Raw genomic sequence first — 20,600 nt, forward strand, 5'->3', positions numbered from 1 at the left:
GGGGAAATCCATGTGGTTTTAAGTTCTCCATTGGTAAAACCAAATGATTGATCTTAAAAAAAAGAAAAGAAAAGAAAGCTACAAAGGAATGTAACTGTACCTGTATGGAGCACAAATAAATATTATTAAAAGATTTAAATTCCTAGGGGTAATATGTGATACTAAATTACTTTGGAAAGATCATATTGACTACTATGATTATGATAAATGCAATGGAAGGATCAACCTGCTTAAAAGTATTGCTGAGACTAATTGGGGGTGGATAAGAAAACACTGCTGATAGTATGAAGAGCCTTAATCAGACCAGTTATTGACTGTGGCTGCAAAGCTTTTGGGTCAGCATCAAAATCAGAACTTAAAAAATTAGATTCAATACAAGGAAAGGCACTATGAGTTGTGCACAGTGCATTTATTACAACACTGATATGTGCATTACAGATAGCTGCCAATCACACTATGAATGAAAATACTGGACCTAAATTTCTGCACCGAAGTTAATGGGAATTGTAATGACAAAGGTATCAAACAAATTTGAGGATTGTTGGGAATTTAGTAGACGACTAGAGCACGCATTGTTAGAACTTCACATTCTGTTTGGGTTCAAATGTGGATGCAGGAGTTGAAAGACCAAGAAATGCTAAGTGAAGTCAAAACCTTCAGATATGGGGAAATTAGTTATGGATGGAAAGCCAGATGTCAAATGTGGAGTTAGATTTATTTTATGAACTTAAGGGTAAAAAGGAGACAATGGGTATACAAATGAAGTGTATCAGTATATAGATGAAAAGTGGAGAGTTTTTGGCAAATATATACAGATAGGTCTTAAAGAGAAAAAAAAAACAGGGTGGGGATGCAATATTGCACTAATTCTTAATTTTGGTATACATCTAAAAGAACATCTGATTATTATTATTTTTGTTAGCTGTCATGACAGCCAAACTAGTAGCAATAATCATAGAACTGGATCTGGGATGTATGCCCAGCAGCAGCAGTGTTTTTTTGGACTTAATATCAGGCCTTATGGCAATAAAAAAGGGTGTCTTCCATATGTGGAAGTGATCTAATCAATGACAGTATATCTCTAATAATGGAACGAGCACAGATAGGGAACCATGTAGCATTATCCAGATCCCAGCGCATAGTGAGGTAACAGGAAATGAAATGGTGGACAAAGCAGTGAAGAGCGCTGTAGAAAGATTGACAGGAGTAAGCAGGAATTTTAAAGCCTAGTACAGAAAAACTTAAAAGAGGAATGGCAAAAAAGTTGGATCAGTGAAAAAAGAGGAGCATTTTTTGACATGCTCTAGAGTTGAGGATAATGACATACTTTTTTGGGGGTGGGGGGGGAGAACTTGGAAAAATGAAGTGATTTTTGTGCGGAGTACTAACTGACTGTTGTGGTTTAAATGAAAATCTTTTTTGAATAAGCACAAAGATGGACTATGTGAATGCTGTGAGGCAAAAGAAACAATTGATCACCTTTTATTGCACGTAAGGGCTTTAATAAAGAAAGGCAAAAGCTTTTTGAGGAATTTCAATGGCTTAAGGTAACAAAAGTTACATTACATTCTTTAGTAAAAATATGGGAGAACTGGGGTAGAATTAGAAAGGCATTGCTATGTTACCTGAAAGACACAGGGTAGAATGAGAGAATATAAACTGCTAGGTATTCCGTAATTACAGTTGATGTCAGCTATGGACTATCCAGCCAAGTCTGCTTTGTCATGAAGTGGGAAAAAAAGGAGGGAACTCTGCAGTTACTCTCTGGGATTAGAGAGTAGGTGACCAGGAGATATCAAAGAAGAGGCTCAGGTGGAAAGTAAGCCTGGGGTTCCTTGCCTGAACAAATAAAGCTGGGAAGGGGCCAGGCAATAGACAGAGCAGCCACCCGGGTGGAGCAGACTCTGAGGGTGCACCCAGAAATAAATGCAGGAACTGGACTTCTTGGGAGAGAGCCATAAAACGTGTTTGAAAGGAATGGTGAGTGATGAAAGGACAAGCCTGAGGAGGACAGGAGTGGATTTAAGTTTATACTTTTATTCTGGGATTTATTGGAGAATTCCAGGGGAGAGCAATGTGAGTGCTAGCCCAGCAAGAAGGGTGAGCTTAGAGAGGCTGTGGAGAGTCCTGCTGACAGCCTCAAATAAGAAGCAGCCCAGGGAGGTAGCAGGTGTCGGGGGTGAATGTAGCCATATCTTGCCTGCTAACTACAGGATCCCTGGTCTGGAACCCAGAGGAGAAGGAGGGCCTGGATTCCCCTATCAGCCACCATAGAAGGTGATAAGGATGATCAAGAAGGGTGTGAGAACCACAGGATCCAGCATTGGGGCCAGAAACCCTGATATAAGGACCAGGGGTGCTGCAACAGGGGGCCATGGCCCCACTACTTTTTACTGGCCATAAGGGCGAGCAACTGGGAGCGGGAGAGGAGTGAAGAGGAGCAAGTGGGGGTGGTGGTCTTGGGGGGGAAGTGGTGGTGTGGGAGTGGGGCCTCGGGGGAAAGGACAATGTGAAGGCGGGAGCTTGGGGGAAGGGACAGTGCGAGGGCAGGGGCTCGGTGGGAAGGGGAGGCGTGAAGGTGGTAGCTTGGGGGGAAGGGACAGCACCAGGGCAGAAGCACGGAGGGAAGGGGTGATGCCAGGGTAGGGCCTCAGGGGAAGGGGGGGCACAGTTCAGGCACTGGTAGCCCCCGTACTTTTAGGAAGCTTTTGCTGCTCCTGGTAAGGACACCAAAATAGTTTTTGTTGTTCTGGTGGACTTCCAGTTACCCCAGAAGGGGAAAGACTTTAAATGACCAAGTCACAGGACAGTCGCTGGAGTGACTGTCAGTAGGGGGTACTACCCAGGAGAGACTGCTATGCCATGCCCAGCCACAAGAAGGTGCTCTACCAGTGAGTCCACTCTGATACAGGCTTCTAGATGCTACTGCAATATAAATAAATACTAATTAATAGAGGATTTAGCTACAGAACTCCAACTGAAATGAACAGGAGTTATGTGGCTATATGCCCTAGTTGGCTCTGAAAACCTCATTAGGCATACACAGCAATTGTATAATACAGTACAGATATTATTGCCACCATTTCCCTATTATACAGAGTCACAACCCTTTTATCACGGTGCATGTTTTATGTATAAAACATGTATATTTATGTTGCTTGTTTAATAATATGAAACACTTCTAAAAGCTGATTTGATTGCTGTAAAAATTGCTGGGCTGACAGCAGTGCCCTACGTTTATCCAGAGCGTTTCTGTGTCATGTCAGTACAAGCTTTTTCCATAACCGCATCCCCCCCCATCTGTCTTAACCATGGCCATCTCTGAAAAGACGAAAGAAAGGAATCCAGTCTTCATGTCCTTTCAGTCCTTGGCCTTTCCTGAGCTGGAGACCGAGGGAACCAGTTAGTGGCAAGTACAATGGTACTTAGTGGCAAGCTGTATTAAAATGCCCTGGGGAAGGACATAGGGAGATGGGAATTGCCTGAGCCGTTGACTCCAGTTTGCTTTGAAATCCTCTTGATTACATTCCATAATGGTTGTTTTTTCAGTTGATTATGGGAAATGTCAGTGACCGAGAAGGTTAAGGATCTTGGTTCTCTAGAACCTGAATGTTGTCATCTATTTTCTTATCTGCTGCTCACGATGGTGCAGAGACACACTGTTTTTACTGCCCCCATTAATCTAAGGGGACTATTACGCAGTGAGAAGTAGGGCAATAAGTCAACTAAGAGGTTAGTTATACTAAATGTTGATAAACTATTAATATTTTCACTCAAACCAGTTTTACTGTGCAGAGACTTGGGGTTTTCCATGTAGTCTGAGCTTTTATCTTTGGAGTATTTTACAAAAACTGACTAACCCTCACAATATCCTGGGGAGGTAGCGAGTAGTATGGTCCTCATTTTCAGATGGGAATACTGAGATAGAGTAGTTAAATGACTTGCCTAAGGCAAGGGAGAGTCAGTGTCAGAGTAAAGATTAGAAACCAGTAGTTCCTGGCTCCCTGTCCAATAGTTGAGAGCCCACACCTGAGACTTGAGGTTGGAGTTCATGTTGTGTTTCCACAGGAGATAGGTCAGTGTTTTCCTTAGACACACCCACTCCCCAAGAGCCACATGGATACCTCAGAGGAGTCTGAGTCCCGAGCAATTCCAGGCAATGCTAAGGAGGAGGTGTTGGACGAGGAGGAGAATGGGAGACAGGCAAGTGGAGGATCCATTGTCCTGGAGAGCCAGGAGTTGTTTGTAACCCCGGAGTAGTCCAGCCAGTCACAGAACTGCAGCATGGCTGAATTTGATGCCTAGGAAGGAACCTGTGGTGACTATGCATTTAGCATTAATATTGTGGGGGCACATGTTCTTATTTGAAATTTTTATTTAAATAACTAGTGGCAGTAGAGTGACTCTGCTTCTCAGTGCCTGGGCCAGCTAGGCAGAGGGTGCCCTGCGAAACAGATTGTTTATGTACGTAGGGATGTCCTGTGAATTCTCCATGGAGATCGCCAAGAAAATTTTATGGAGGTAGTCTGCAATCCATTATAGAAGGTTTCGGGGGGGGGGGGGGTCTGCCTTATTTCTTCCACCACGGTAGGACATTTTCCCATGCCACTCCAATATTAATTTGGTAGGCATCATCACAGTGCATAGCATAGCAGCATAAGGACCTGGTCTATACCTGGAGGCATGCAGCAACTGTTCCCTTTCTCCCTCTTGTTACCTTCATGAGCATGATATCAGCTAGATATCAGCTAGGGAGATGGCGGTAGTATTCATTTCAGTTGCTCGAACAACAAACACTAGTGCTTTTGTGCCCCCCCCCCTTGTGATAGCTCGCCCTTCCCCCACCACCGGACAAGGATGCTGAAACCTGGGGGGCCAATAGGGCAGGGATGCCAGAATTGGGGGGGGGGGCATGGCTGCCCACTGTTTAACATGGCTGTAGTTTGTGTGGCAGGGGTCAGTGTTGCTCCCACAAACTGCAAGCCTTGGGCAGGCAGGGTGCAGGGACACAGACTGAGGGTTGCTTTTGGGCATTCCGTCCCCCTGCCCAGAGCAGGTGGACAGTCCGAGCTCCCATGGCATCTCTTACCACTACCTGGATCCTGCTTCTGTGCCTTGGGTGCCAGAGAGTGGCAGCAGCTATGGGGGGTGGTGGTGAAAGAAAATGTGGTGGCTATAGCCCACCGCAAGCCTCCCTCTACCCCCCAGCATTGCTCCTGTTGAGGCTTGCAATTTGGGGGGAGGAATGCCGGTCTTTGACCTCCACACTATGCCCATGTTACAAAGGGGAGGTGTCATGGCCCACTGGCCACACGGGTTCTGCCGCAGGTTACCCTTCCACTGCTGCAGATGTTCTGGTGCCTCTCCCCGGGACATACCCACCATGGCTGGGACAGCAAACCGGTTCAATGAATACCTTGTAGAAATGAAAATGTTCTGCTTTACACTTGCGTGGATTCAGGAGAGTGATTTTTATTAGGGCTGTCAAGAGATTAAAAAAAATTAATCATGATTAATTGCGTGATTAAAAAACATTAATCATGATTAATCGCATTGTTAAACAATAATAGAATACCATTAATTTAAATATTTTTGCATGTTTGCTATATTTTCAAATATATTGATTTCAATTACAACACAGAATATAAAGTGTACAGTGCTCACTTTATATTTATTTTTGATTACAAGTATTTGCACTGTAAAAAAATAGTATTTTTCAATTCACCTCATAGAAGTACTGTAGTGCAATCTCTTTATCATGAAAGTTGAACTTACAAATGCAGAATTATGTACAAAAAAACTGCATTCAAAAATAAAATAATGTAAAATTTTAGAGTCTGCAAGTCCATTCAGTCCTCCTTCTTGTTCAGCCAATCACTCAGACAAACAAGTTTGTTTACATTTGCAAGAGATAATGCTGCCTGTTTCTTGTTTACACTGTCACCTGAAAGTGAGAACAGGCGTTCTCATGGCACTGCTGTAGCCAGCATCGCAAGATATTTACGTGCCAGATGAGCTAAAGATTAATATGTCCCTTCATGCTTCAACCACCTTTCCACGGGACATGCGTCCATGCTGATGACAGGTTCTGCTCGATAACAATCCAAAGCAGTGCAGACTGACACATGTTCACTTTCATCATCTGAGTCAGATGCCACCAGCTGAAGGTTGATTTTCTTTTTTGGTGATTTGGATTCTGTAGTTTCCACATTGGAGTGTTGCTCTTTTAAGACTTCTGAAAGCAAACTGCATACCTCATCCCTCTGAGATTTTGGAAAGCACTTCAGATTCTTAAACCTTGGATCGAGTGCTGTAGCTATCTTTAGAAATCTCACATTGGTACCTTCTTTGCCTTATGTCAAATCTGCAGTGGAAGTGTTCTTAAAATGAACAGCATGTGCTGGGTCATCATCCGAGACTGCTACAACATGAAATGTGTGGCAGAATGAGGGGTAAAACAGCAGGGGAAATACAGTTCTCCCCCAAGAAGTTCAGTCATAAATTTAATTAATGCATACTTTTTTTAACAAGCATCATCAGCATGGAAGCATGTCCTTTGGTGGCCGAAGCATGAAGGGGCATACGAATGTTTAGCATATCTGGCATGCAAATACCTTCCAATGCCGGCTACAAAAGTGCCATGCAAATGCCTGTTCTCATTTTCTGGTATCATTGTAAATAAGAAGTGCACAGCATTATCTCCTGTAAATAAACGTCTTTGTCTTAGCGATTGGCTGAACAAGAAGTAGGACTGAGTGGACTTGTAGGTTCTGAAGTTTTACATTGTTTTGTTTTTTGTTTTTTTGCAGTTATGTAACAAAAAAAATCTACATTTGTAAGTTTCACTTTCACAACAGAGAGATTGCACTACAGTACTTGTGTGATGGGTTGGATCATAGAAACCCCCTTTGGACCTGCCACTTGATGTGCTTTGACTACCTCTGGGTCTGTTTTTCCTACCAGCTTAGGACATAAATTGTTTGTCCTCTATAACACTGATAGAGAGATATGCACAGCTGTTTGTCCCCTCCCTCCCCGCCCCCCGGTATTAATACACACTGGGTGAATTACCATAAAATAAAACACGCAAGTCTAAACCAATACAGTAAGAAAACTGAATACAGATAAAATCTCACCCTCAGATATTTCAATAAGCTTCTATCACAGACTGGATGCCTTCCTAGTCTGGGCACAATCCTTTCCCCTGGTACAGCCTTTGTTCCAGCTCAGGTGGTAGCTAGGGGATTTCTCATGATTGCCGCCCCCTTTGTTCTGTTCCACCCCCTTATATATCTTTTGCATAAGGCAGGAATCCTTTGTCCCTCTCTGGGTTCCCTCCCCTCCTTCTAAATGGAAAAGCACCAGGTCAAAGATGGATTCCAGTTCAGGTGACATGATCACATGTCACTGTAAGACTTCAAGTCCTCATTCCTTCAAGCCTGACTCACAGGAAAGCCTGCAAGCAAACAGAGCCATCCACAGTCAATTGTCCTGGCTGATGGGAGCAATCAAGATTCCAAACCACCATTAATGGCCCACACTTTGCATAACTACAATAGGAGCTCAGAGTTATATTTCATATTTCTAGTTTCAGATAAAAGACTGATACGTTTATACAAATAGGATGACCACTCTCAGTAGATTATAAGCTTTGTAATGATACATTGCAAGAGACCTTTTGCGTGAAGCATATTCCAGTTACATTATATTCACACTCATTGTCATAGTTTCATAAAATCATATAGAGTGCAACGTCACAACTTGTATGAGGTGAGCTTAAAAATACTATTTCTTTTGTTTATCATTTTTACAGTGTCAGTAGTTGTAATAAAAAATAATATACACTTTGATTTCAATTACAACACAGAATACAATATATCTGAAAATGTTGAAAAACATTCAAAATATTTAATAAATTTCAATTGGTATTCTATTGTTTAACTGCGATTAATCGTGATTAATTTTTTTGAGTTAATCGTGTGAGATAACTGCGATTCGACAGTCCTGGTTTTTAAATAGCAGGTCCAGATGAAGCCAGAGAGCAGTGATGCAGATGAAAGAGAATGCACTATGATATGTGTAATGAGATAATGAACACCCCTGGGACAGTGGACGCTAAGCAGAGGGCATGGAGGGTTGCTCTCAGGAAAAAATGAACATGGACATTATGAGCAGAACAAAAGCTCAGGAGAATGAACGTGGTAAACAGCAAGAGATTCTGCGGTTTCTGAAGGAACAGACAGACATGTTGAGGCATCTGGTTGACCTTCAGGAGAAACACCTTGAAGCTCGACTTCCTCTACATCCCATCCAGACTGTCATTCCAACATCACTGTACTCCACCCCGCTCATACATGGATGTGTGACAGGCAAAGCCGGTGTGAAAAGAAGATGAATGTGCTTTTGAACAGAAGATGAATGTGCTTTCCCGCTCCCAATTGTATTCCCCTGTATTTCCGAGGTTTACTTCTGTGACACATACTTCTGTGTGCAATAAAATTCCATTTATTGAAAATGAAATCATCTTTATTACTTCAAAGTATGTGGGGGGGGGGTGAGAAAGGGAAACTGAGACACAGAGAGAGGATATGAATGAGTTCACACAGCACCAAAGCTGTGAATAGAACCTAGGAATCCTGGCTTCCATCCCCTCCACACTCTCTAAGCAGTAGCCCACACTCCCCTCACTTACGGCAGCCATAGTGGTGGCCTCTGTGAGGTATTAGTTGGTGGTCTCAACCCATTCCCTGGGCATCAAGTACACCCCCCTCACTGCAGTGTCTTTGGAGGGGTCACAGACTGAATGGAGGATGTGATTGTCTCCCCAGCTGTAGCAAGGGAGGGGGCTCTAATGGTTATAGCAGGTGGGGGCTGGGAGTCATTTTCAGAGCAAATCAAGAGGTGTATTTCCAAGGTTATATTACTACACACACAGCAGTCACAGCAAGGTTCAGACTATTGGCAGGCACAACACAGAAAAGCAACACACATTACTGAGAATTGTTAATAAAATGGATTTTCAAAGCCTCCCTGACCGCATTGCTCCCAGCTGAGCTCTTCTTGTAGTCCTAGTATCTGGCTGCTCAAAATTAGCAGACAGCCTATCCACCTCTATGCCCCACCCTGTGGAAACTTCTCTCCCTTTGTTTCACAGATATTATGAAGCACACAGCAGGCAGTTATGAGGGCTAACCTAATGAGCAAACTGTACCAGCGACCCTTCAAGTGGACAAAGCACATTCAACTGCGATTCTGCACTTCCTGAGCCTGCTGAGCCTTCTCCTTGCTGCTGTTCTGGTGTATGGTTTCATGAGCCATGGGAGTAAGGGGTAGACTGAGTCTCCCAGGATCACTATTGGCATTTCAACATCTCCTATGATGATTTTGCAGTCCAGAAAGTCCCTGCTTGCAGCTTTCTGAACAGGCCTGTGTTCTTAAAGATGCATGAGTCATGCATCTTCCCGAACCATCCCACATTAATGTCGATAAAACATCCCTGGTGATCCACCAGCGCTTGCAACATCATCGAAAACTATCCCTTTCTGTTTATGTACTCTGTAGCAAGGTGGTCTGGTGCCAAGATAGGGATATGCATGCCATCGATCGCCCCACCGCAGTTAGGGAACCCCCAATGCAGCAAAACAATCCAGTATCTCCTGCATATAGCCCTGAGTCACTACCCTTCTTAGCAGAAGGCAATTAATGGCCCTGCATACTTGGATCACAGCAACCCTCACAGTGAATTTTCCGACTTTAAATTGATTCCCAACTGACTGGTAGCAGTCTAGCATTGCAAGTTTCCACACAGTGATCACCACTCACTTCTCCACTGTCAGAGCAGGTCTCATTTGAGTGTCGCTGTGCTGCAGGGCTAGGGCAAACGCTGCACCCAGTTCCTGGAAAGTGGTCTTGTGCATCTGAAAGTTCTGCAGCCACGGCTCGTCATCCCATACCTGCATAGCAATGTGATCCCACCAGTCAGTACTTGTTTCTTGGGACCAGAATTGGCGCTGTACCATGTTCAGCTGCTCTGTGACTGTCAACAGCAACCGGGAATTGTTTCATTCTATGGCTTCCAGGCAGGCTACTTCCACGTGGCAGTTCCTCTAGTGGCTCTGGAAATACTCCTGGAAATAAAGCATGTCGTGTTTGTGATACCACAATAGTGCACAGCTCTGCAGGGTCCATGCTTCTCTAGAGATGGTGGATGCATGGGTATGCCAGGCTTTTGAAAAAAGGTGTGAAATATTATGGGATGTGGAGGAAATCAGGGGAGGGAGAAAATGGCATCATGGGATGTTCAAGCCATGTTCCCAGTCCTGCAAGAATGTTTTGCTCCCATGAGGCACTGCTAGCCCTTCCCAAAACTCCCTATGGAAAGTTGCACTGTGGGATAGCTACCCATCGTGCACTGCTCTCTGCATCGATGCAAGCACTGCTAGTTAGGATGTGCTCCACCAGCACAAGGAGTGTGGTGTGCACATGCACAACTGACTGTATGTCGACTTACCTTAAGTCTATTTAAGTTTGTAGTGTAAACATGGCCTGAATCTTTAATTTTGTGACCACATACTTACTCCTTTTTCCACTGGAATTTTGCCCCATTCTGTGCACAGGAAATATACATACTTCTATTATAGGCAGTGCTAGTACAAGGCTGTTAAGGTTGCCTTACAATCCCACTATAAAACCCTGTTTTCAGTTGCTTAAAACTTTATCAATTTTTAACCTTTTGGGCTGAAATTTTACATGCTGGTTGTCTGCTTTTGTCTGACCTTTTTGGGAAAATTTCAAAATGATTGAGCTGTTTCCAAGAATGAGACTACGGAAATACATGTTTTGCCTATGTTGACAAATTCTAGAAACTTTTTTTTAAAGAAACTCCAGCATTCCCATGCTTTAGAGCAGGGATTTGAAATTTGACAAAGGCAGAGGTAGCCTTTGTATCAGGTATTGCCTTTTGCCATCTCTGTGAAAACCTGCCCAAATTTGGACCAGTTATAAATCTTTGAAAAATCTCAGTTCACATATGCTCAGTAGAGACTTGCTAGAGTTTAACAGCTAAAATCTCTGAAGAATCCACCCTCACTGAGCATGCTCGAGGCTCTCACAGCTTTTAGCAGTCTCAGCATGTACTGTCCCCTCACAGCTCCTACTACTGACCTGACTGCATATGCTCAGTTGCTCTTTGGAATTGAAACATGCTTCAGCCTAGGACTACAGGGGGCTGAGAAAGAAGGATTTTCCCTGTAATGACTGGCTGCTCCAGGCGGGAGTGGGGCCAGGCACTGAAACTGAGAGCCTGTTTCTCTTGCACACTCAGTAATCCCATTGCTCGCACCAGCCAATGTAGAGGAGGAAGTTGTCTGATTCAGTCTTAGCTAGACCGGCAGGAAGAGGAAGGGGTAGATTGCGACAAAGAGTCTGGTGAGAATGTAAATGGAGTGGTGGTGGGGACTGTAACTGACAATGGTTGGGCAAAGAGATTGGGAGAAGGGGGGAAGGAAATTTTGGAACTTGGAGTTGTCAGGGAAATGGTGATAGACTGGAGCCAGGGGATGGGAAACAAGGAAAGACTGGGACTGGCTGCACAAGGTGGCTGGGACTATAAGCCATTGGGGGAGAACGGGGCAGAAGTGTTGACATTCCTTGACCATTGAAGTCGCTTGGAGCTGTGCTTGGTTACATAAAGTGCCATATAATGCTTAATATTCTGAAAAATCAGATCCTAGATGTCTCAAGTTGGGCACCCAGAATTAGTGGACACTTCTGACCTTAGTTTCTCTGTGCCTCAATTTCTCATCTGTAAAAGGGGAGATAATACCACTATCTCCCATCATATGGATATTGTGAAGATAAAATGTTTGTGAAGCACTCCACTACTGTAGAGATGAATTCCATGAGAAAGCCCTTGAGGAAATTAATAATTCTATCTTCAGAGCAGGATTTGACTAGTGTGCTATAACTAAGGCCGAAGGCCACCCACTGAACAATGAGGATAAAAAATACTGAATAACTGCTCTTTAATTGAACACCATCCATCCTGTGCAGTGTACTGAATGGGGTAGGAGTCCTATGGAAAAATATATGATCATGTAATTAAAGCAGCGGTTCTTCAAACACCTCACCTCCCTTCTGACAACAAAAATTACTACACAACCCCAGAAGAGGGGACCAAAACCTGAGCCTGCCCGAGCCCTGCCTCCCGGGCAGTGGGGCCAAAGGCAAAGGGCTTCAGCCCCAGGCAGGGGGGCCTGTAACCTGAGCCCCACCTCCCAGGGCTAAAGCCAAAGCCTGAGTCCCACACCCAGGGCTGAAGCTCTCGGGCTCGGGCTTTGGCCCCGGGTGGTGGGGCTCAGGCTTTGACTTTGGTCCTGGGCACCAGGAAGTCTAACACCAGCCTTGGCAACCTCATTAAAACAGAGTCATGACCCACATTGGGGTCCTGACCCACAGTCTGAGAACTGCTGAATTAAAGTATTTGTATCATAGGCATATACACAAGGGGGTGGAATTAAGATGGCATAGACAACCTTAATTCTGGCAGTTCCTAGCTTTTGAGTGCTTGACTTTGCAACCTTAATGCTCTTTTAATGGGGCTTGTGTGTATGTAATTATATACACACCCACACCATTATTTACCAAGCACTTATACTGTATAAGGCTGAGCACAAGTCACACAAGAAGGACAGGTTTCAGAGTAACAGCCGTGTTAGTCTGTATTCGCAAAAAGAAAAGGAGTACTTGTGGCACCTTAGAGACTAGCTCACGAAAGCTTATGCTCAAATAAATTGGTTAGTCTCTAAGGTGCCACAAGTACTCCTTTTCTTTTTACAAGAAGGAGAGGTTTCAGAGTAACAGCCGTGTTAGTCTGTATTCACAAAAAGAAAAGGAGTACTTGTGGCACCTTAGAGACTAACAAATTTATTTGAGCATAAACTTTCGTGAGCTACAGCTCACTTCATCGGATGCATTCAGTGTAGCTCACAAAAGCTTATGCTCAAATAAATTTGTTAGTCTCTAAGGTGCCACAAGAAGGACAGTTCATGTGACAAAAGAATCTACCCTCTAAAAGAAAAGACAGAGGCTGGGCCCTAGGCACACTCTGAAGCCCAGAGGATGGAGTAACTTGGGATAGCTTGGAGTGGTTCTTTTCACTTCTGGTGGGCATTCATACACAAAGAACATTCACGAACTGCAGGAGTTTAGATTTTGCAAGGCAGGCTGTAACAGCCAGCTGCGCTGCTCCTGTCATCCAGATGTCCATTATTAGCTGCAGGGAGCGGTCTCCAACCCAGGGCCACGAATGACCGCCCAGGAAGTCTAGAGGTGGGTGGGAGTGGGACCGGGACCCAGCCTTCCCAGTAACATTATGTGCAGCTGTGCTGGGCTCTGCTTCTCTCCGGCTGCCTGCGCCTTGGGCTTCAGAGAGGAGCCAGCAGATGGCGGCGCCTCTCCTTGGCTGGGAGCGGAGTCCCGAGCACGTTGTTTCCAGTGTAAACCCTCGCTTTGGTTACAAACCCTGCCTCCCTCCCCTCCCTCCCCCCTCCGGAGGCTGTGTATCTGTCTCACATTCACATCCCAGCCTGTCACTAGCACATCCGAAGGCGAGCATGGCGCAAAGGGGGCCACTCGTGCCTGCAACAGGGACCCTCCCCAGGACAGCCCCTAGCCTGGCGCTGCTGCTGCTGCTGCTCGGTGCCTGCTGGGCTGCGCGCCCCTCGGAGCAGCGGGGCGGCCGGAGCTCCAGCTGGGTGACCCGGGCAAGCAGGAACCCGCGGGAGCTGCTGTTCCGCCCCGGCGGCGGCGGCGGCCGGGAGGAGGCGAGTGCGCTGGGGCGCGCTGGCGAAGGCGTGGGGGCTGCTGCGGGGAGTCGCTCCAGGAGAGCATCCTCCACCTCCTCCCGCCCGGCCAGGGAGCAGGTCTCTCTGATCAGCACCTCCTTCGTGCTCAAAGGGGACGCGTCTCACAACCAGGCGATGGTGCACTGGACGGGCGAGAACAGCAGTGTAAGTAGGGGCCCCTCCCCAGTGAAAGCCATCCAGCCCGCGGGTGGCGGCATCGTCCGTCTCCCCCCCCCGCAGCGGAGAGCCCAGCCCCTGCCGCCCCTGCGTTATATGGCCCCAGCCCTCCGCGCTGTATTACGGTAGCTGTTCCCTTCCCCACCCCGCTGCCTGGGGGAGCCTTGCCGGGGGGCCTGGGGTTCCGGAGTCGGTGCAGCAAAGCAGCCCTTTGCTTGCGTGGCTGGAGGCGGCGGGTGACAAGTGCATCCCAGGCTAGGGCTCAGGCAGGTCCAGGGCGGAAACTGGTCGCCCCCTCCTTGGCCACACGCCGGTACTCCGGCAGGGGAGGAAAGAGGGCGCCCTGATTTGCGGGAGGCCGGGAGGAAGAGAGATGTGACCAGGGGCAGCGGCAGTAGCAAGTCCCACCCCCGTTGAACGACTTCCCCAGAAAGTTTGGAAAGTTTGCAGCGTGCATCCCGCACATAGGTGGAGAAGGGGGTTGGGGGGTGGGACTGCACCTGGGGCAGGTCTCCCGGGCTCGGGCTGCCTCCTCTGGCCCGCGACGCTGCTCAGGCTGCATTGGCCGCTGGGGCTAAGGGGCAGGTTGGGGGTGACTTGGCGGGAGGATCGGGCCCGAGAGATGGAAAGTTATCTCGGTTTCTCATCCTCGGGCGGCTGTCGGCAACTCCAGCAGACGCCTAGTGGCCGGTCACACCCACCTCGTGTGGTGGGGAGGGAGAGAGCAGCGGCCAGAGGATTATCCCCTCCAGCCCTTCATAAAAGTGCCAGATTAAATTGTCGCGGCTCAATCGATTCACCTCAAATCAATCGCCTGCTTCTAATCCCTGGCCCGTGTGCTAAAAGGCCCGAGAGGGTAAAAAAACACAGCGGAGGCACTTGGTTGTAAAACAGTAGCGCCGGGTCATCGGTCTCAGTTTGTGCTTCATTCTTGGGCCTGCTAACGCGCCCTTGGGCAAAGGGCACGGGTGGTGGGGAGGCTCCAGTTTGGACACTTCCATCTAGGGCGTAGGCACCCACTCAGCTTTCCAGCTTTCCTTCCCATGACCCTGCTATTCTGTCTCATTTCACAGTTGCACGTTATCTTTTGTCAGCCCCCAAACCCAAAGACCCTTTCATGCCGCTGAAAACGGCGCTCTGTCGCTCCCTGCAGCAGCTGACCCTGGTCTGGTCTGACCTGTGCAAGTCGCACACAAATGGAGGCTCTGCTGTTTGATTTGGTCAAAAATGCATAGAGTTTATGGAGTCAGGTGCCTTGATCTCTCTGCTCAGAAACCCACGGGACCCATTCTGTCCTATGGTGTAAATGAATGGTGAAACTTTTATTTTACTGTATCCGTTATACTTCATTGTACTTGCTCCTTTTTGAATCTTTTAACAAACTGGCTTCTTATGTACTGATTGAAGTTTTATAAAAATATTTTGCTGACACTGGTGCTTTTTTGTAGGTACTGTACACCAAGTTTCAGAACTTTGTCACAGTTAAAGCAGTGTGTGACTTTGTAATATTTAAATTTAACTAATTATATAAGGCCAACTTCTCTGCTGGGATAATTCCATTAATTTAGCCCATTATCTGTTTTTAACTAATATTCAATCTCATCTTTATTTCCTTTATCCACAGATGATGGGTATATATTTGAACAGATGGTTTCTGGGATTTGCTGCTTTTGAATTTATCCTACAGTAAGACATTATTTCATAACATTGTGTAGCATAGGTAAATATTACACAGCACCAGGCATTGTGTAATGTCTGTATAACCACATAGGCAGTGAAATCTTGTTATGAAAAATCTAGAATGATTTTCTCCTGAAGATTTTAGCATTTCTGGAAAATCTCTGCTTTATTTCATTGTAGATTAGCTGAGATCCTGGCCTTTGTTTGAACTTGAGCTTTGCAAATTATGCATAGTATTCATTTAAACTTGACTCAGTTCAGAAAGCATGCACTGTATTTCCCATAAATGTATGGATTAGCATCTTCCCCTTTGGGTTGTCAAATCCACTTTGTGCTAGCTCTGCTAGTGGGTCACACAAGAACAAGAGCTGTCCTGTGAGCAGGCTGGCTGCTTGTGTTAATGCTTTTTATATAATCTGATATTTTCATGTGTCAGAGTTGGAGTCAGCATCATAAAGCTTGACGCCTAGTTTCTGATTTACTTAGGAGGGAAATGTGAACTGATGGCCATTTTCTTTTCATAGAAAGTATTGCAAATCATTGGCAGCATCTATTTCTCTAGTTTTGTCCTTTCCCTGTTTCTGCTTTCAGATTAATGCCATTTCTTTTCATGGGCAGTGCTGGCAGGCTGTTAGGGCTATTTTTCTTTCTTGAAAAGATCACTATTAAAAAAGTTGGCTCGAGTTCAGATTTTTATGTACAAAAAATGTAACGGCTTTTATGCAAAGTACTCTGTGCTCTAAAACAAATACCTTGCTAATCCACACACTTAAAACTAGTGGTCTCGCCCCATCTCTCTGCAAATATTTAATAGCAGATGCTGCAGTGTTAGCTTGTATTGCTAAGATTTCATTATTTTTTCACGATATTCTACAATGTGTGTACTAGTATATGATGAAATAGTTTCCTCAGTAGCAAAAATACATGACACTGTCAGAATGGAATACATTTGATGCATTATCTTATTCTTTTATTGTTTGTGCACGTATTAGTTTACTAAATTCATTAATGTGTGGCGGGACTCCACATCATTAGTGCAAATAGATGTTCGCTACTGTGTTTACTAATTCAGAGACAAAAATGTTTAGTTGTGCTGTGCTATTTCAAAATCATGCTGTTCAGCATGCCTGCTATCAGCTGGACTGTCCCATAGTGGGCTGGACCAATGACCTGGAGGTGAAAGGCTCTATATCCCATTACCACACACCTGAGCACCTAGTTCGTTTGCTTAGCATGCTTTTAAAAAATATGTAGGTGGCAGGAATTTTCATCCCCCCTGATTCATTAGACTTGTCTGCTAACATGTTTGGTTGGTTGTGTTGTAGAATATGAGTTGATAAAGCTGATAAATGAGGAACCAAAAGCTGCTACAAAGAAGTGATCTGAGGATTGCAAAGAAGGTACAGAACTAGTCTGTCTGAGAAAAGTGGAAGAAGTGTGTCAAGTTCATGCAGTGAGGATGAGATGAAAATGATACAAGCAAATATCACTGTTCTTCATTCAGTTGTGAGTTTAAATACCACAGGCAAGAAAAAACCCTATTGAATTTAACTAAGGACCTGATTTACAATCCATTGAAGTCTGTGGGAGACTTCAGTGGGCTCTGGTTCAGGCCCTACATCCATGTTAGAAAGCAGGAGGAACTTTTGATTAACTTCTGATAAGTATTTGGAGCAAGGAACAATAATCTAAGAGAAGAAATTAATAGAAATGGTTGCCAACTTTGTGCCTTATCTTTCACCATTGTGATAATGTCATAACTCCCCTCGACCTCAGTAGGGAAGGATGGAGCCAGAAGCTACTGAGGGCCTGATCCAAAGCCCACTGAAATCAATGGAAAGATTCCCATTGGTAACAGTGGACTTCAGATCAGTCCTTGCGCCTCCTTGTGAGGTGCTGAGCAGGCTTGGATTCAGGTGGCTAGCATGAACCGCCACCCATGCCGCTATTTTTAGCATGCTGGTTCCAGCAGAGCTAGTGTGAGTATGCCTACCTGCATTGGGAATCACACCTCCCAGCTGCAATGTGGATGTAACCTGAGGACAATGGTGCTGGAACAATTTTTATACTGGGGGTGCTGAAGGCGGAAACCTTATTATTAATACTTCAAGCAAGAGGGTGTGGCAGCACTCCCTGCACCCCTTGTTCCTGTACCTATGCCTGAGGATGGTGGGAACTTCTTTGGAGGCACTCAGCACTTTGTAGGCTCAGGAGCTAAACTAGTTCTCTCACACTTTACAGTAGTGGTGGTTGAAAATTTGACAGCAATGAGCTGTAGACAACCATATATCCTGTTAAACACCTTGCCTTGTAAAATAAAGGAGAAACACACAGTAGGATTATTCCCTTGAGCTCCCTGACGGAGAGACAAATAATCATAAATGGTGAGTGGGCAGCTGTTTCTCAGAAGGTTGTTCACCTGCATGAGTAGTTCATTGAAAGCACTGCCATGGAACACTCATGTGTGGATCAAGGACAAATAAACAAACTTGGAAAGGGCTTAGACTGCTTGATGTAAATAAATTTTAAAAAGCTCTGTGCTCATCTTGTAAATCCTACTGTGTTTCAAAGAAAGTGCTTAATTTGTGGTTGCATGAGGAGGCCATAAATTAAATTTATCCTTTCCCCCTCTTTTCTCTGCTTTAGAATTCTGCTGTGTACTTTTGTTATCCTTTCTTAGTGTAGTAATTTTTCAGAATTAAAGAAATGTTGGGTTTGATAGCAGAGGGTGTATACAGTTGCAATGGTTGTAAAGTGAGCTTGAATATCTAGGAAGATCACTGAACACTTCCTCATTCTGTTAATGTAGGGAGCCATGTAAATTGCTTCCTGTTTTGTGTCTTCATTACTTTGTTTTGTATGCTGAAGAATTAATTATTTATAAATTGCATAAACAGTAAGCTTGTCCCTGACCTTTTCTGACAGTAGTCTGTCTAGTCAAAAACATTGTTGGGGATGCAAGCCTTGCAAAGCTGGTACTTTTAATGTCAGTAGCTTAGCTGGTTAGTTAATTCCTACAGTCGATGTTTGCACTTCCCCTTCCCCTGTTGTTTCAAAAGTGCAAGGAGATCTGTCTTGCACTTGTACTTCCAAACAAAAGTTTTTGTAAGTGGAACTAATTTCCTAACCTGTCCTAAAAAATCATAAATTGGAGGCTTGACTGCTGGGTTGCACAACGTGCTGTTAACATCCACAAGAGTTATTGATTGGCAGTCACTTATCTGATAAAGTAACAATACTTTTTCTATCAGGGTGTATTTCACAATATTTACAGTTTGCCATTTGTACAAATCATCATTATGCTGTGCTAAATGTAATATGCAGCTTTTAAAGTTTACTAGGGATACAGTATTCCTATCTGATTTAGGGGAATATTATTTATTAGTGAAAAGCTTTAAACAAACAATTGTTCTTTAGAAGTAGAGAATTTAAAGCCATTCAGTGTTCTGTGATTACAAAGTAAACAGTTTCTTCACAGTATTGGACTCTTACTGACTCCCATAGGGAATATCTCTTTTACCTTAGTGTTCACTTTTGTTTTAAAAAAAATCAAAATTAAGAGAAATACTTGAAGAATGAATCTTGTATTCAGATATGATCTTGGATGCTGTGTGCAGGCTGCTAAAATGTTGTGAACAGGACTTCAGCCAACGAGTTCTTAAGTCTTCAGTTTCACAGTGTCTGTACTTCCTTTTTTGTTTGCTTGACAATATTAAGTCTGTGCAGTCACTCATTTGCCCAGTAGGTTGGTGTCTTGGTCCTATGTAGCCCTCATAAATGTGTAGCACAGGGATACAGTAAATGCATTTATATACCTTTAAAAAGATCCAGTATTTAGTAGTTTATCAAAGAAAGAAAGGTCTGTTGTGTATATAGACAGTAGTTACAGTAGTTATGTATACATAGGAATTTATCTACTTTAACAGCCCGGTTAATCCAGATTTTTCATTATTTGATAAACAAGTATTTTGCTTAATTTAAAAATGTTACTTTTTGCAATGCAGTTTCACCACATATGATTTATACAATCCAGTGACCACTAAATGTATTCTTTTGGCAGATATTTTATTTAATTGGTTTACTGTTTTGTTCAATTTGCAATAAATTGCACCGTTGGAATCCATAAAGAAGATTGACTTCAATATTCCTGTAGCAATATCTGTAACTGTGAATGTAACTATTTATCCAAACTATGCAGCACTCCATCTTGGTGATTTTTGGCTCTCTTTATCATGAGTGGCCAGATTACTGCTTATGGGACAAAAAAGAGAACATAGTCAAAAATCCTGACTTCCCGGACTTAATAAATGACAGATGTATTGCAGACTGCAAGGCAAGTTCCCCACAGGGAGGATTTTTTTTTTTTTTAAAGATTCTTTGAGGTGTTGGTGAAAATAAAAACAAAGTTATTCTGAAAGGTTTTGCAGAATCTTACACCAAAAGCACTGAGCTTTTTTCGAATAAACTATATTCCAAGTTTAATATAATGATAAAACAAAACATAAACTTTGTATTATTTTTTCCTCCATTTTACCGTTTTTTCCTTCTTTTGGATGTTCTCTGTATCTCAACAATTCCATCAAGTGAAGGTAGGGGGCAGCACCTCTGTAGACGCAGACAACCCAGCCCCAGCACCTCCCAAGCAGACTCCTGAAATTGACCCATACGTTCATAATTAAATGTGTGCTCCAACTCTTTTTTGTGTGTGTGGGAAGGATATAATACATTTCAGACCTGATTCATCAAGGAGAGGAGCAGAATGTAAAGAAGTACCTCCCTACTGCTACGGCCAGAGGCAAGGTGCTTGGAGGAGGGTAGGGGGAAATGAAAATGGAGGTAAAAGAAATATAGCAACTAATAATAAAGATGTAATATACAAAACAGTAATATCGCTAATAC

At 44.2% G+C, this 20,600-nt stretch overlaps 1 protein-coding gene across 4 annotated transcripts in view; it reads left to right on the top strand.

Moving 5' to 3' along the window:
- Window positions 1-13,564: 13,564 nt before the first annotated feature.
- Window positions 13,565-20,600, top strand: part of SORCS2 (sortilin related VPS10 domain containing receptor 2) — an 807,861-nt gene continuing 800,825 nt past the window's right edge. For 3 of the 4 annotated variants that reach the window (XM_043544691.1, XM_043544692.1, XM_037898120.2), the window contains exon 1: window positions 13,576-14,009. In XM_043544691.1, coding sequence (XP_043400626.1) covers window positions 13,614-14,009 — 396 coding nt within the window. In that variant the 5' untranslated portion in view covers window positions 13,576-13,613. Of the gene's footprint in view, window positions 14,010-20,600 lie in introns of all 4 variants that reach the window. The other variant, XM_043544690.1, reaches the window with a different exon arrangement.

The sequence above is a fragment of the Chelonia mydas genome, chromosome 4, assembly GCF_015237465.2.
Source record: "Chelonia mydas isolate rCheMyd1 chromosome 4, rCheMyd1.pri.v2, whole genome shotgun sequence".
NCBI classification, from domain to species: Eukaryota; Metazoa; Chordata; order Testudines; family Cheloniidae; genus Chelonia; species Chelonia mydas.